At 43.2% G+C, this 15015-nt stretch overlaps 1 protein-coding gene across 2 annotated transcripts in view; it reads left to right on the forward strand.

Moving 5' to 3' along the window:
* The window catches only part of LOC106599971 (serine/threonine-protein kinase STK11), a 77386-nt gene extending 62828 nt beyond the window's left edge, over positions 1-14558 (forward strand). Inside the window, exons 8-11 of one of the 2 annotated variants that reach the window (XM_014191302.2) lie at positions 3258-3315; positions 7971-8164; positions 12660-12884; positions 13870-14558. In XM_014191302.2, coding sequence (XP_014046777.1) covers positions 3258-3315; positions 7971-8164; positions 12660-12853 — 446 coding nt within the window. In that variant the 3' untranslated portion in view covers positions 12854-12884; positions 13870-14558. The remainder of the gene's footprint in view (positions 1-3257; positions 3316-7970; positions 8165-12659; positions 12885-13869) is intronic. The other variant, XM_014191304.2, reaches the window with a different exon arrangement.
* Positions 14559-15015: the final 457 nt, after the last annotated feature.

Below are 15015 nucleotides of genomic sequence, written 5' to 3' on the forward strand. Positions count from 1 at the left end.
GACGCAGAAGAACTTTGTCTGCAAAGCTCATCATAGCTTTTGAAAAAGACCCACATGCATTTTGTGAACGAGACTAGATTGAGAACAGAAGTGTTTTTTTCCCTTTGTTAAACTTTGTAGTCAAAGCAATGCAAGCTTATAAATAGTCATAGAAACTGGTTTGATATTTCTCTAGTCAGCCCTGTCGTGACACTGCAGACCACACTGCAGAAATGACTGTCCATTTCCTCTTGACGTGTCTGTGCGCATGCCTGCTTGTATGTTAGATATGTGTGCACACGTGTGTATGTAGTGATGTGTGTGGTGACGCAGCCCAGTTCTAAGAGCCAGCCTGCAATTGGCGTCTCTAAAATAAATACGTGCCTGGCACAAAGGTGTCCTTCAGCACGCTCGTGAATGCCATCAGCACGCATGGCGTACCTCCCCCAACCTGTAGAAAGTAGAACCCATTAACGTGGTCATGCTGATAGCTCTGCACGGCTATGGCATTAAGCTATGGCATTAAAGAAGCCTTAGTTATTTTTTGTGACCTAATTGGAATGACTGTGTTAGTGTAGGCTGCTAAATGTTTTATCACATTTATTGCAGCCTTGTGCACATTTTACGATGCTCTAGTCTGACATTTTGTCATAGCATTTGTATTGTGGGCAGTTCATCATTGTCATTCCTTGCATGTCTCCATTGTCTGTCCTCGGATAGCCCCCCCCCCCCCCTTGCCTTGGCAGCGGGCTAGGCAGTAGTAAGGACAGAGAGATGGATAGTAGGGATGTGCACAGATTGTCGGCTGGTCGTTTGTTTGGCCGATAGGCGATTGGTCGACCGAGATTTATTTTAGTCGAGCAGTAGTAAAATAAAAAATAAAAATCATGGTGTACAAGACACCTGTCTGAGTGGAGGCCGTGGGGATGGCACAGTCCATCAGTCTAAGAGATGTGCTACTGAAATTGTATGTGGTTATTATGTAAGAACAATGGTGCAACACAAAATAAAAACAATATTATTTTATAACATGCGCTTTCTCCCGCATTGGATAGTGGTTGCTGTTCTGAAACACATCAGTGCGCTGTTAAATTGTTGCCTTTTCCTTGACCTTGTTGCTAAGTGCAAAATAGCAAAGTTACCCAGCATATTGGTGTTGAATGATGCGGCGGAAGCAGCAGCAGAGTTAGGAGATGAGGAAAATAGCCCTCGACTTAATTGTCTAAGAACAGTGAAGCGAGAGGAAACCCCAACTTAATTAGGTCTGTAATCAACAGCCTAACTGTAAAATGTGCCTAGTTTTATAAACCATCCATATCTACAGAAGTAAGACATCCTGCTTCTGTTGCCTGTTTGAGTGTTTTGTTTTAATAGTCTACTGATCCCGTGAGCACCGAGCCTCACGCAACAATTTCACAAATTCGTCTGTTTTTAATCTTTGCTATGCTTTACACTTTTTATTGTTAGACCAGCCTCTCTGGTACTATCCAAATTCTTTTTTAAATTTTTTAAAAATTTATTTATTATCGTAATAACCCTCTTTCCTTGATCACCTTATTGTTATAATTACGATTATGATAATCATTATAATAATAAGTAATGACATTATCATTTGTAGGCTTAATAGAGCAGCCTTCTATAACCTCCATCAAGCTGTAGGCCTAAGAGCCCATCCTGTTTAGTCTTAATACCGTAACTTAGGCAGGCCTACAGTGCATTCGGAAAGTATTCAGACCCCTTGACTTTTTCCACATTTTGTTACCTAACAGCCTTGCTCTAAAATTGATTAAATCGTTTTTGTCCCTCATCAGTCTACACACAATACCCCATAATGACAAATCAAAAACAGGTTTTTAGAAATGGTTGCAAATGTATTAAAAATAGAAAACTGAAATATTACATTTACATAAGTATTCAGACCCTTTACTCAGTACTTTGTTGAAGCAACTTTGGCAGCGATTACAGCCTCAAGTCTTCTTGGTTATGACGCTAAAAGCTTGGCACACCTGTATTTGGGGAGTTTCTCTCATTCTTCTCTGCAGATCCTCTCAAGCTCTGTCAGGTTGGATGGGGAGCATCACTGCACAGCTATTTTTGGGTTCAAGTCCGGGCTCTGGCTTGGCCAGTCTAGGACATTCAGAGACTTGTCCCGAAGCCACTCTTGCATTGTCTTGGCTGTGTGCTTAGGGTCATTGTCCTGTTGGAAGGTGAACCTTAGCCCCAGTCTGAGGTCTTGAGCGTGCTGGAGCAGGTTTTCATCGAGGATCTCTCTGTACTTTGCACCGTTCATCTTTCCCTCGATCCTGACTAGTCTTCCAGTCCCTGCCTCTGAAAAACATCCCCACTGCATGACGCTGCCACCACCATGCTTCACTGTAGGGATGGTGCCAGGTTTCTTCCAGATGTGACGCTTGGCATTCACGCCAAAGAGTTCAATCTTGGTTTCATCAGACCATAGAATCTTGTTTCTCATGGTCAGAGAGACTTTAGGTGCATTTTGGCAAACTCCAAGCAGTCTGTCATGTGCTTTTACTGAAGAGAGGCTTCTGTCTGGCCTCTCTGGCATAAAGGCCTGATTGGTGGAGTGCTGCGGAGATGGTTCTCCTTCTGAAGATACTCCTATCTCCACAGAGGAGCTCTGTCAGTGACCATCGGATTCTTGATCACTTCCCTGACCAAGGCCTTTCTCCCCCAGTTGCTCAGTTTGCCTGGGCGGCCAGCTCTGGTAAGAGTCTTGGTGGTTCCAAACTTCTTCCCCAGATCTGTGCCTCGACACAATCCTGTCTCGAAGCTCTAAGGACAATTCCTTCGATCTCATGGCTTGGTTTTTGCTCTGACATGCACTGTCAACTGTGGGACCTTATATAGACCGGTGTGTGCCTTTCCAAATCATGTCCAATCAATTGAATTTACCACAGGTGGACAATCAAGTTGTAGAAACATCTCAAGGATGATCAATGGGAACAGGATGCACATGAGCTCAATTTCAAGTCTCATAGCGAAGGGTCTGAAAATGTATTTAAATAAGGTATTTTTTATTTGTAATACATTTGCAAACATTTCTAATCCTGTTTTTGCGTTGTCATTACGGGGTATTGTGCGTAATCCATTTGAGAATAAGGCTTTAACGTAAGAAAAGGGGAAGAGGTCTGAATTCTTTCCGAATGCACTGTAAATGTGTACTCTTCCTCTGTATTGTTGTTATTATTCCTATTTCCCCCTTTTATCTCCCTTTTCCGCTCCTGTGTCCTTACATTTAGCTTCTTTGTCTTCTCCAGGAATGCTTGAATATGATCCCGTCAAGAGGTTTTCAATACAGCACATAAGGCAACACAAGTAAGTGACTGAAGTAATCCATGTTGAAAATAGCCTAAATGACACCTTCCAAGTCTTCAGTTCGATTCCATTCACCTTGCGTTAAAGTCAATATCAGTAATAATAATTCAAATTTTGTCACCTTTTTGGCTCATGGTGTTACAGACCATTTTTTGATGGGGGTCAAGAAGCTTGAGCTTTTGGAAAAGTCAGGAATCTGTCCTACTTTTCCAAAGTGGCAAAAAAAAGTTTTTCAAGCCCTGTAATACGGTCTATTTCATCCTTGTGACGTGTGTGCGTGTGCATACGGTTGTATTATCCTCTGACATTGATAGCCTTAAAATTACTAGACCCCCAACACCTCCAAACATATATTATTATTTGTTGCACGCTCGCTGATACCGACAAGGTGCTTCGATGACATTAGTGGGCTAGGAAAGTTAAACTAGAGGTCGACAGATTATGATTTTTCAACGCCGATACCGATTGGAGGACCAACAAAAGCCGATACCGATTTAATTGGCTGACTTAAAAAATATTGATTTATTTATTTTATATTCTATATATTTTTTATATTATATATTTTTTTATATTGGTAATAATGACAATTACAACAATAATGAATGAACAATGAACACTTTTATTTTATCTTAATATAATACATAAATAAAATCAATTTAATCTCAAATAAATAATGAAACATGTTCAATTTGGTTTAAATAATGCAAAAACACAGTGTTGGAGAAGAAAGTAAAAGTGCAATATATGCCATTTTTAAAAAAGCTAACGTTTAAGTTCCTTGCTCAGAACATGAGAACATATGAAAGCTGGTGGTTCCTTTTAACATGAGTCTTCAATATTCCCAGTTAAGAAGTTTTAGGTTGTAGTTATTATAGGACTATTTCTCTCTATACAATTTGTATTTCATATACCTTTTGACCAATGGTTGTTCTATTAGGCACTTAGAATTGCCAGCCTAATCTCGGGGGTTGATAGGCTTGAAGTCATAAACAGCGCATCAAGCATTGCTAAGAGCTGCTGGCAAACGCAGTAAGGTGCTGTTTGAATGAATGCTTACGAGCCTGCTGCTCCCTACCACCGCTCAGTCAGACTGATATATCAAATCATATACTTAATTATAATATAATAAACACACAGAAATATGATGAGCCTTTGGTCATTAATATGGTCAAATCCGGAAACTATCATTTCGAAAACAAAACGTTTATTCTTTCAGTGAAATACGGAACCATTCCGTATTTTATCGAACGGGTGGCAACCGTAAGTCTAAATATTGCTGTTACATTGCACAACCTTCAATGTCATGTCATAATTATGTACAATTCTGGCAAATTAATTACGGTCTTTACACAGTTCGCAACGAGCCAGGCGGCCCAAACTGCTGCATATACCCTGACTCTGCTTGCACAGAACGCAAGAAGTGACACAATTTTCCTAGTTAATACTGCCTGCTAACATGAATTTATTTTAACTACATATGCAGGTTTAAAACATATACTTGTGTATTGATTTTAAGAAAGGCATTGATGTTTATGGTTAGGTACATTTGTGCAACGTATGTGCTTTTTCTGCAAATGCACTTTTGTTAAATCATCACCCGTTTGGCGAAGTTGAAGTAGGCTGTGATTCGATGATAAATTAACAAGCACTGCATTGATTATATGCAATGCAAAACAAGCTAGTTAACCTAGTAATATTATTAACCATGTGTAGTTAACCTCTCTAGGGTCGGCGGGACGAAATCGTCCCACCTACTCAACAGCCAGTTGAATCCCGTGGCGCGTTATTCAAATACCTTAGAAATGCTATTACTTCAATTTCTCAAACATATGACTATTTTACACCATTTTAAAGACAAGACTCGTTAATCTAACCACACTGTCCGATTTCAAAAAGGCTTTACAACGAAAGCAAAACATTAGATTATGTCAGCAGAGTACCCAGCCAGAAATAATCAGACACCCATTTTTCAAGCTAGCATATAATGTCACATAAACCCAAACCACAGCTAAATGCAGCACTAACCTTTGATGATCTTCATCAGATGACAACCCTAGGACATTATGTTATACAATACATGCATGTTTTGTTCAATCAAGTTCATATTTATATCAAAAAACTGCTTTTTACATTAGCATGTGACGTTCAGAACTAGCATACCCCCCGCAAACTTCCGGTGAATTTACTAAATTACTCACGATAAACGTTCACAAAGAACATAACAATTATTTTAAGAATTATAGATACAGAACTCCTCTATGCATTCGCATGTCCGATTTTAAAATAGCTTTTCGGTGAAAGCACATTTTGCAATATTCTCAGTAGATAGCCCGGCATCACAGGGCAAGCTATTTAGACACCCACCAAGTTTAGCACTCACCAAAATCAGATTTACTATAAGAAAAATGTTATTACCTTTGCTGTCTTCGTCAAAATGCACTCCCAGGACTTCTACTTCAATAACAAATGTTGGTTTGGTTCAAAATAATCCATAGTTATGTTCAAATAGCCTCTGTTTTGTTCGTGCGTTCAAGACACTATCCGAATGGTAAAGAAGGGTGACGCGCATGACGCATTTCGTGACAAAAAAATTCTAAATATTCCATTACCGTACTTCGAAGCATGTCAACCGCTGTTTAAAATCAATTTTTATGCCATTTTTCTCGTAAAAAAGCAATAATATTCCGACCGGGAATCTGTGTTTAGGTTCAAAGACGATAGAAAATAAAAACATGGGGTCGACTCGTGCACGCGCCTCAGCCCATTGTCCTCTGATAGAGCACTTGCCAAAAGCGCTAATGTCTTTCAGCCTGGGGCTGGAATTACATCATTCAGCTTTTTCCCGCCTTCTGAGAGCCTATGGGAGCCGTAGGAAGTGTCACGTTACAGCAAAGATCCTCAGTCTTCAATAAACAGAGTCAAGAAGCTCAAGGAATGGTCAGACAGGCCACTTCCTGTAAGGAATCTTCTCCGGTTTTTGCCTGCCATATGAGTTCTGTTATACTCACAGACACCATTCAAACAGTTTTAGAAACTTTAGGGTGTTTTCTATCCAAAGCCAATAATGATATGCATATTCTAGTTACTGGGCAGGAGTAGTAACCAGATTAAATCGGGTACGTTTTTTTATCCGGCCGTGCAAATACTTCCCCCTATCCCCAACAGGTTAACAACTAGTGATTATGTGAATATTCATTTTTTTTTTTATAAGATAAGTTTAAAGCTTGCTAGCAACTTACCTTGGCTCCTTGCAGCCACAAGGTCCTTTTGATGCTGCACTTGCGTAACAAGTGGTCAGCCTGCCACGCAGTCTCCTCGTGGATTGCAATGTAATTGGCCATAATCGGCATCCAAAAAGGCCGATTACGAAAACTTGAAATCGGCCATACCGATTTAATCGGCCGACCTCTAGTATAAACGGGTATGGAGGGAGAGGAAGAATAGAGGGGAAGAGAGGCTGGCCAAAGCATGCTGAAGTCTAGTTACCAAATGTGTCTTCAACTTATGTAGACAATGCCGCGCACTTTTTACATAGAACAATCCCAAAAGTCCCTTGTCTGTCACGAATGTTTAATAAAATGATATTTAAACTTACTCTGACGATTGTCCGTGGTGTTGGTCCCTCAGCTGGTCGAAATTTGAGATCAAAATATCAACAGGAAAGTAATACTACACCGATTTCAAAAGTGGGTCTATGTGTGGGTGGGTCTATGTGTGTGGCCTTCAGTCATGAGCAAAACACATGTACAAGATTGAAGTACACGCATGCGAACCATGCATACTCACTGAAGTCTTGCAGATGTTTACGTGGTTTTGGGCATGTGCCAGGTAATTGAAATTTCTTCTTTAGTACCGGTGCTCTAAAAAAGTAAACAATACTTTCTTGTAGATATTTTGTCTCACATTTCTAGCAGCTGAAGGACCAACACCATGGACAATCGGCAGAGTAAGATCAAATATAATTTTATTCAACATTTCATCTTCTAGAGGACCATTTCCAGAATCCAGCACTAGCTAGTCTACAGGCAAGCTGAAATCAATGTTCTCCTTTTCTCTCTGTGTGTGTGAGAGACCGAAAGAGGAGAAGAGAGAAAAGTATTTTCAAAATTCTAATACTTGACTAAAACGAGCTCCAACGACTTTGATGACTCAGTTTCCATGGTTACTAATAACAGTCATCCTTTTCCGACAAGGGGGTTCTTGGCCCTCTTGCAATTTGGGGAGAGAATGAGAGAGAAAGAGTGCATGAGAAAGGGAAACAAAGTAACCCTAGGGAGAGAACAAGAGGGGAGAGAGAAAAAACCCTAATCACCCCCTCAGTAGCCCTCCCGCTGAAACACCCTCCACAACTGCCTCTGATGGTGCCTCATTTAAACTCTTTATAGCAGCACGGTGCTGGGTATAAAAGCAGTGAAGCGTAAATGAACCGTCCCGTCACACACTGAAATACACTTTCTATATCTGGTTGGGTTGCATTAAAATGTAGCTAAATGTCGGCATATGAAAGCTGACTATTAAGTCGTGATACAAACATGTGGGTCAGCCTATTGGAGAGGTATCGGGCTATACTGGCTTACCTTTTGCCAAGATGTATTTAGTAACTAGTCATACAATTCCCCCCCCCCACACACACACACTTTGCCTTCTGCCCTTAGCTGGGTACGTAAAAAACACCCACCAACGGAACCACCGGTGCCGATCCCTGCCAGCGCGGAGAGCCGGGACGTGTGGCGCAGCATGACGGTGGTGCCCTACCTGGAGGACCTGCATGGGTACACCGAGGAGGATGACGACGAGCTCTACGACCAGGAGGACACAATCATCTACACTCAGGACTTCACTGTGCCAGGTAAGAAGGGAGGAGCCCTACATAATTCCACTTTATTGGGGTATTATGTGTAGACCAGTGACAAAAAATCGCAACTTAATACATTTTAAATTCAGGTTGTAACGCAAAGTAATGTGGAAAAAGTCGAGGAGTGAATACTTTTTGAAGACACTGTATATGACTTCCCTGTGCCAGGTAGAGGGAGCGAGATAGAAACAGACACACATGGATTGGTGGCGGGCTCAGGAAAGGCAGGGAGAGTTCAGATGGAGGATAGACTACAGTCAGTAGGAAGCAAAATAGATCAGAACTTCACAAGTGCCTATAGTTTGTTTTTAAAAGGCTTGGGGGAACAGTGTTGCAGCCTTCTCTATACATGTTTCAGTTGTTGTTCTAATACTGTATGCCACAAAGACAGGGCTTAACCATGTCCTTTTTTAAGGTGATGTTACCAGTTTAGATAATATTACCGCAGTAGTCCCTGTCACTGAAGTATGATGACCTACAAAAATCAAATTGTTAAATGGAGCCGCAGAGAACTTGAGCCGCAGAGAACTTATCTAATAATACACTACATCACCAAAAGTATGTGGACACCTTCTCGTCGAACCTCTCATTCCAAAATCATGGGCGTTAGTATGGAGTTCGTCCCCCGCCTTTTGCTGCTATAACAACCTCCACTCTTCTGGGAAGGCTTTCCACTAGAACATTGCTGCGGGGACTTGCTTCCATTCAGCCACGAGAGCATTAGTGAGGTCGGGAACTGATGTTAGGCGATTAGGCCTGGCTCCCAGTCGGCGTAACAATTCATCCCAAAGGTGTTTGATGGGTTTGAGGTCAGGGCTCTGTGCAGGCCAGTGAAGTTCTTCCACACCGACCTCGACAAACCATTTCTGTATGGACCTCGCTTTGTGCACGGGGGCATTGTCATGCTGAAACAGGAAAGGGCCTTCCCCAAACTGTTGCAACAAAGTTGGAAGCACAGAATTGTCTAGATTGTCATTGTATGCTGTAGCGTTAAGATTTCCTTCACTGGAGCGAAGGGGCCATTTCCACTCCGTAGTCCAATGCTTTACACCACTCCAGGCGACGCTTGACATTGCATATGGGGATCTTGGGCATGTGTGCCGGTGCTCAACCATGGAAACCCACTTCATGAAGCTCCTGACGAACAGTTCTTGTGCTGATGTTGCTTTGAGATGTTTTGGAACTCTGTAGTGAGGGTTGCAAACGAGGACAGATGCTTTTTACGCTCTTCAGCACTCGGCGGTCCCATTTTGTGAGCTTGTGTGGCCTAACACTTCGCAGGCTGAGCCGTTGTTGCTCATAGATATTTCCACTTCACAATAACATCACTTACAGTTGACCAGGGCAGAAATTTGATGAACTGACTTGTTAGAAAGGTGGCATCCTATGACGCTGCCAAGTTGAAAGTCACTGAGCTCTTCAGTAAGGCCATTCTGCTGCCAATGTTTGTCTATGAAGATTGCGTGGTTGTGTGCTAGATTTTATACACCTCTCAGCAATGGGTGTGGCTGAAATTTGTATCAATATTTTGCAAATCATTACATGTGGTAAAAGCAAACTGCTCAGCCCCCTCTTATACTCCCTGTTCAACCATGACTGCGTGGCCATGCACACCTCCAACTCAATCATCAAGTTTGCAGACGACACAACAGTAGTTGGCCTGATTTCCAACAATGACGAGACAGCCTACAGGGAGGAGGTGAAGGCCCTGGGAGATTGGTGCCAGGAAAATAACCTCTCACTCAACGTCAACAAAACAAAGGAGCTGATTGTGGACTTCAGGAAACAGCAGAGGGAGCACGACCAGAGGGACTAAACAACTTCTTTGCTCGCTTTGAGGACAATACAGTGCCACTGACACGGCCCGCTACCAAAACTTGCGGGCTCTCCTTCACTGCAGCCGACGTGAGCAAAACATTTAAATGTGTCAACCCTCGCAAGGCTGCAGGCCCAGACCAGCTGGCTGGTGTGTTTACGGACATATTCAATCAATCCTTATCCCAGTCTGCTGTCCCCACATGCTTCAAGAGGGCCACCATTGTTCCTGTTCCCAAGAAAGCTAAGGTAACTGAGCTAAATGACTACCGCCCCGTAGCACTCACTTCCGTCATCATGAAGTGCTTTGAGAGACTAGTCAAGGACCATATCACCTTCACCCTAGACCCACTCCAATTTGCTTACCGCCCCAATAGGTCCACAGACGACGCAATCACACTGCACACTGCCCTAACCCATCTGGACAAGAGGAAAACCAATGTGAGAATGCTGTTCATGTACAGCTCAGCATTTAACACCATAGTACCCTCCAAACTCGTCATCAAGCTCGAGACCCTGGTCTCGACCCCGCCCTCTGCAACTGGGTCCTGGACTTCCTGACGGGCCGCCCCCAGTTGGTGAGGGTAGGTAACATCTCCACCCCGCTGATTCTCAACACTGGGGCCCCACAAGGGTGCGTTCTCAGCCCTCTCCTGTACTCCGTTCACCCATAACTGCGTGGCCATGCACGCCTCCAACTCAATCATCAAGTTTGTAGACGACACTACAGCGGTAGGCTTGATTACCAACAACGACGAGGAGGTGAGGGCCCTCGGAGTGTGGTGTCAGGAAAATAACCTCACACTCAATGTCAACAAAACAAAGGAGATGATCGTGGTCTTCAGGAAACAGCAGAGGGAGCACCCCCCCATCCACATCGATGGGACAGTAGTGGAGAGGGTAGAAAGTTAAGTTCCTCGGCGTACACATCACGGACAACTGAAATGGTCCAACCACACAGACAGCGTGGTGAAGAAGGCGCAGCAGCGCCTCTTCAACCTCAGGAGGCTGAAGAAATTCGGTTTGTCACCAAAAACAAACTTTTACAGATGCACAATCGAGAGCATCCTGTCGGGCTGTATCACCGCCTGGTACGGCAACTGCTCCACCCATAACCGTAAGGCTCTCCAGAGGGTAGTGAGGTCTGCACAACGCATCACCGGGGGCAAACTACCTGCCCTCCAGGACACCTACACCACCTGATGTCACAGGAAGGCCAAAAAGATCATCAAGGACAACAACCACCCAAGCCACTGCCTGTTCACCCTGCTATCATCCAGAAGGCGAGGTCAGTACAGGTGCATCAAAGCTGGGACCGAGAGACTGAAAAACAGCTTCTATCTCAAGGCCATCAGACTGTTAAACAGCCACATTGAGTGGCTGCTGCCAACATACTGACTCAACTCCAGCCACTTTAATAATGGAAAAATTGATGTAATAAATGTATCACTAGCCACTTTAAACAATGCCACTTCATATAATGTTTACATTACCCTACATTACTCATCTCATATGTATATACTGTACTCTATACCATCACTCATTCATATATATTTTTTTTTTATGTACATATTCTTATACACACACACAAGTATAAAGGAATGAATAAGGTAATTGTTAGGTTAGATTACTCGTTGGATATTACTACATTGTCGGAACTTGAAGCAAAAGCATTTCGCTACACTCGCATGTGACAAATAAAATTTGATTTGAATTTGATTTGATTTGAGCTGCAGGTAGCATAGGCAAGGCCAAGCCAGCCTATGAGCTCTAATCCTATCTGGACCTGACCAGGGGAAACATTACGTTTTTATAGCCAAAGCTATGTATTTATAGCCTGAAATGTGAATGTGATCAAATTTGGTTTATTCAAACTTCCGGTGGCTAGGCTACCTAGGCCTTTTTTAATCTAAAATTGACTGCAATGAATCAATCAACACTAGTGATGACATGCTGTATGAGTAACTTATTTAATTACACATGCAAAGGCCTATATGATGCAACCCTGCATACAGTGCTGTTAGTTTTGTCCAATCGCAGTTCTCTCTTTGTTTGTGTAAAGGGTTTTAGTGTGTTCATTCTCCCTAGGGCAAGGAATTTTTTAAACCATATGACCTGATTACACAAATAATCTGGTCCCATCATATCCCGTCATTTTTTTTTTTTCAGCTGATTGATTACTATGTCATACCCTACAGCTAGGGTCCTGAGTTGGTTAGTTTAGCCTACTACCACACCATGAAAAACTCTGGGCCCTAGGAAAACAATTCCCACCCCCCTGCCTCTGTGGGACCTGTGTTGCCACCTCTGGAAATCACCACACAATGTTACAAATGAAAAAACATTGTCCTATTTGTATGATAAAATAGTTGTAATGTTTTTTGTGGTGGGGATGGGCCTCCATAGTTTTACGTGGCTCAGTACAACTACTACGACAGCTTCAGAATGTAACAGGTAAAAAAACAAGTCTCAAATATTAGGAAAATGCCTATATCAGCTGGTTACAAAACAATGCTCTGCAACGAGAAGCGCTCTTGGTCTGTATATGTCTCTCTGTGTGTGTTTGTCTCTATTTGTGTGTTTCTATGTCTGCAACTATGTGAATGTGTTTGTGACTGTCACGGTGTTCTGTGTTGACCGGTCTCTATTCCCACTCTCTCTCTCTGTCCACCAGGCCAGGTGCCAGAGGAGGACTTGGATGAGGGTGAGGTGGATCGGAGCCGGGCCCAGGCCAAGCCTGTTTGTGTGAACGGAACGGAGAGCAAGGCCAAGCCAGAGTGCAGGTCCTCGTCCTCATCCAACCCCTCCCGCAAAGGAGTATCCACAGCCAGCAAGATGCGCAAGCTCTCCACCTGCAAACAGCAATGACTCCACCTCAACCACCCACCTGGTGAGAAGGGTATGTCATTGTGTGTGTGCGTGGATGTGTACTGTGTAGGTGTAATATTTTTTGCACTCTTTCAAAAAGCATTTACTCCTCTGAGTGATGGAGGGAATTGTGAATGAGACATTTGTGCTGGTGGGGGTGGGGGGGGTTGGATGAAGAGAATCTTCTTCTTCTGAAGAGAATACTGGAGGGAAGACTGAGGGAGACTAGAGGGAGGGAAATGAAGACAGATGGCGGGAGTTACAGGAGGAGAGTGGAAAACAGATCCTCAGACAGTGATGCTACTCTGCAGTCTAATGGGATGGATGGATGGAAGGGAGGAGAGAAACTGATGAGATTCAGCTGTCTTCTGTATGAGTCATCTCCGTCACACCACTGCTCCCCAGGCATCCTCTCAGAGACGGAAGTTCAGAGAGGGCGTGGGCATACGTACACACACACCTCACAACTGCATTAGGATGGCACACACACACATACCTCTAACAAAGCCTCTCTCTTTTACTCACACACGTAGCCTTTGCGCTAGCAGTCATAAAGCTCTCTCGCGCACGCACACAGATTGCAGAGCTACTTGGTAGGATGTGCAGCAGTGTCTGTATTAAATTGTTATAGAGATGACTCACGTTGGTCTAGATGGAGTGGGGTGAAGGCAGGATATTGTTTCCCTCTCTGTCCGTCGCTCCCTGTCAGCTGTATTTTCTTTGATCCCGCCTGACAGGCTCTCTCCTACATGATCTCTATTCATTCATTCTCCATGTAGGGTCTGCCATCATTCAGCTGCTTTATCTGTGTGCTGCTGGAGGCAGAGGGAAGTCTCGATCACTTTGTGTGTGTGTGTGTGACAAATAAGCCTTTGATGCTCATATAAGGAAAAGTGTGCCCTTAAATATCCTTTTTAAGTCGCTGTATGTCATAAATAATCCTATTTGTCATGCCATAGTCTCATACAATAAAATGAACTAAATGAAGCTTGCCCTTCCTCTCTCTCTCCTCCCAGGTTCATCTTTTCCCGTCCTTCTGTTTTTGGAGTGCTTGGCAATGGTGAGAGAAGCCTGCTGATGTTGTGCCCCACGTTTCCTCCTGAACCATTTGGCTACAAACTCTTCTTCAAGGATGCCATGCGCGTGACAGAGAACGGGAAAGGGGGAGAAGGAGAGAAATGGAGACTGCTCAGAGACTACCCTCGAGGGTCTTGGTGTGAAGTGCTTGTGTTTCCCTTCACTCTCTCTGCAGAAGACTCTTCTTTCACTCCCTCCTTCCTCTGTTGTCTGGCTGTCCCAGAGGAGGCGTGGCGTGGCCTGGCCTGGCCGTGTGAGACCCACCTTTTGTGAGCTCTGCCCCAGCTTGTTTTAGTTTATAGACAATCTTTTATTTTACAGAACCTAACTGCAGTTTTTAAAGATGCACATTGTGATGTTTAAAAAGAATGACATTGATAAAGAATACGTATATATTTAAACTATGACTATGATGATGATAGTGATACCCATGTAAAACTGCATGCTGTACGGAGCTTTGAGAAAGGAAAACTACTCGGTTAAGGACAGACAAATGGACTGAAACCTTGACAACCACCGCTGATGGTGGGGGGGGTGTTTTGTTTCCATTAGTTTTTGTTTTGATTATTTTTTCCAATAAATATTTTGTAATTATTATTTATATAAAACACGTCCCAACCAAACCCTATTTGTTGTCTGGCTCCCACTTTTTTCTTATCTGACGGTGCATGTGGTCATTATACTGCAGTGTTTTATTTATCCATATGAATAAACCTTGTGGTCTTATTTCACACCAACACGATGTTAGTGGGAACACTACATTTCAACAGAGGGGGAATGGGGATCGAGGGCGATTCTAAACTTTAAAACTGAAGAGGGGATCAGAAAATGTCAAATGGGATTCTTCAGACCTCGGAAAAACTGGAGTAATATGTTGTCGGGCATCTGTGTGTTAAAAGATGCGCTGCTAGCCTTTTTTCCCCACTGATCGTCTTATTGTTCCCTGATCACATCCCTGGAAACTCTTCCCCCTATGACTCTCTTCTATTTCCCCCTCCATCTTTCCATTTCTCTCTCCCTTGTTCCCTGGTCTGACTCACCTGAACTTTCCTCTGCTGTCTTTCTCCCTCTTCCCCACTCTCCCC

The sequence above is a fragment of the Salmo salar genome, chromosome ssa03, assembly GCF_905237065.1.
Source record: "Salmo salar chromosome ssa03, Ssal_v3.1, whole genome shotgun sequence".
Taxonomy (NCBI): domain Eukaryota; kingdom Metazoa; phylum Chordata; class Actinopteri; order Salmoniformes; family Salmonidae; genus Salmo; species Salmo salar.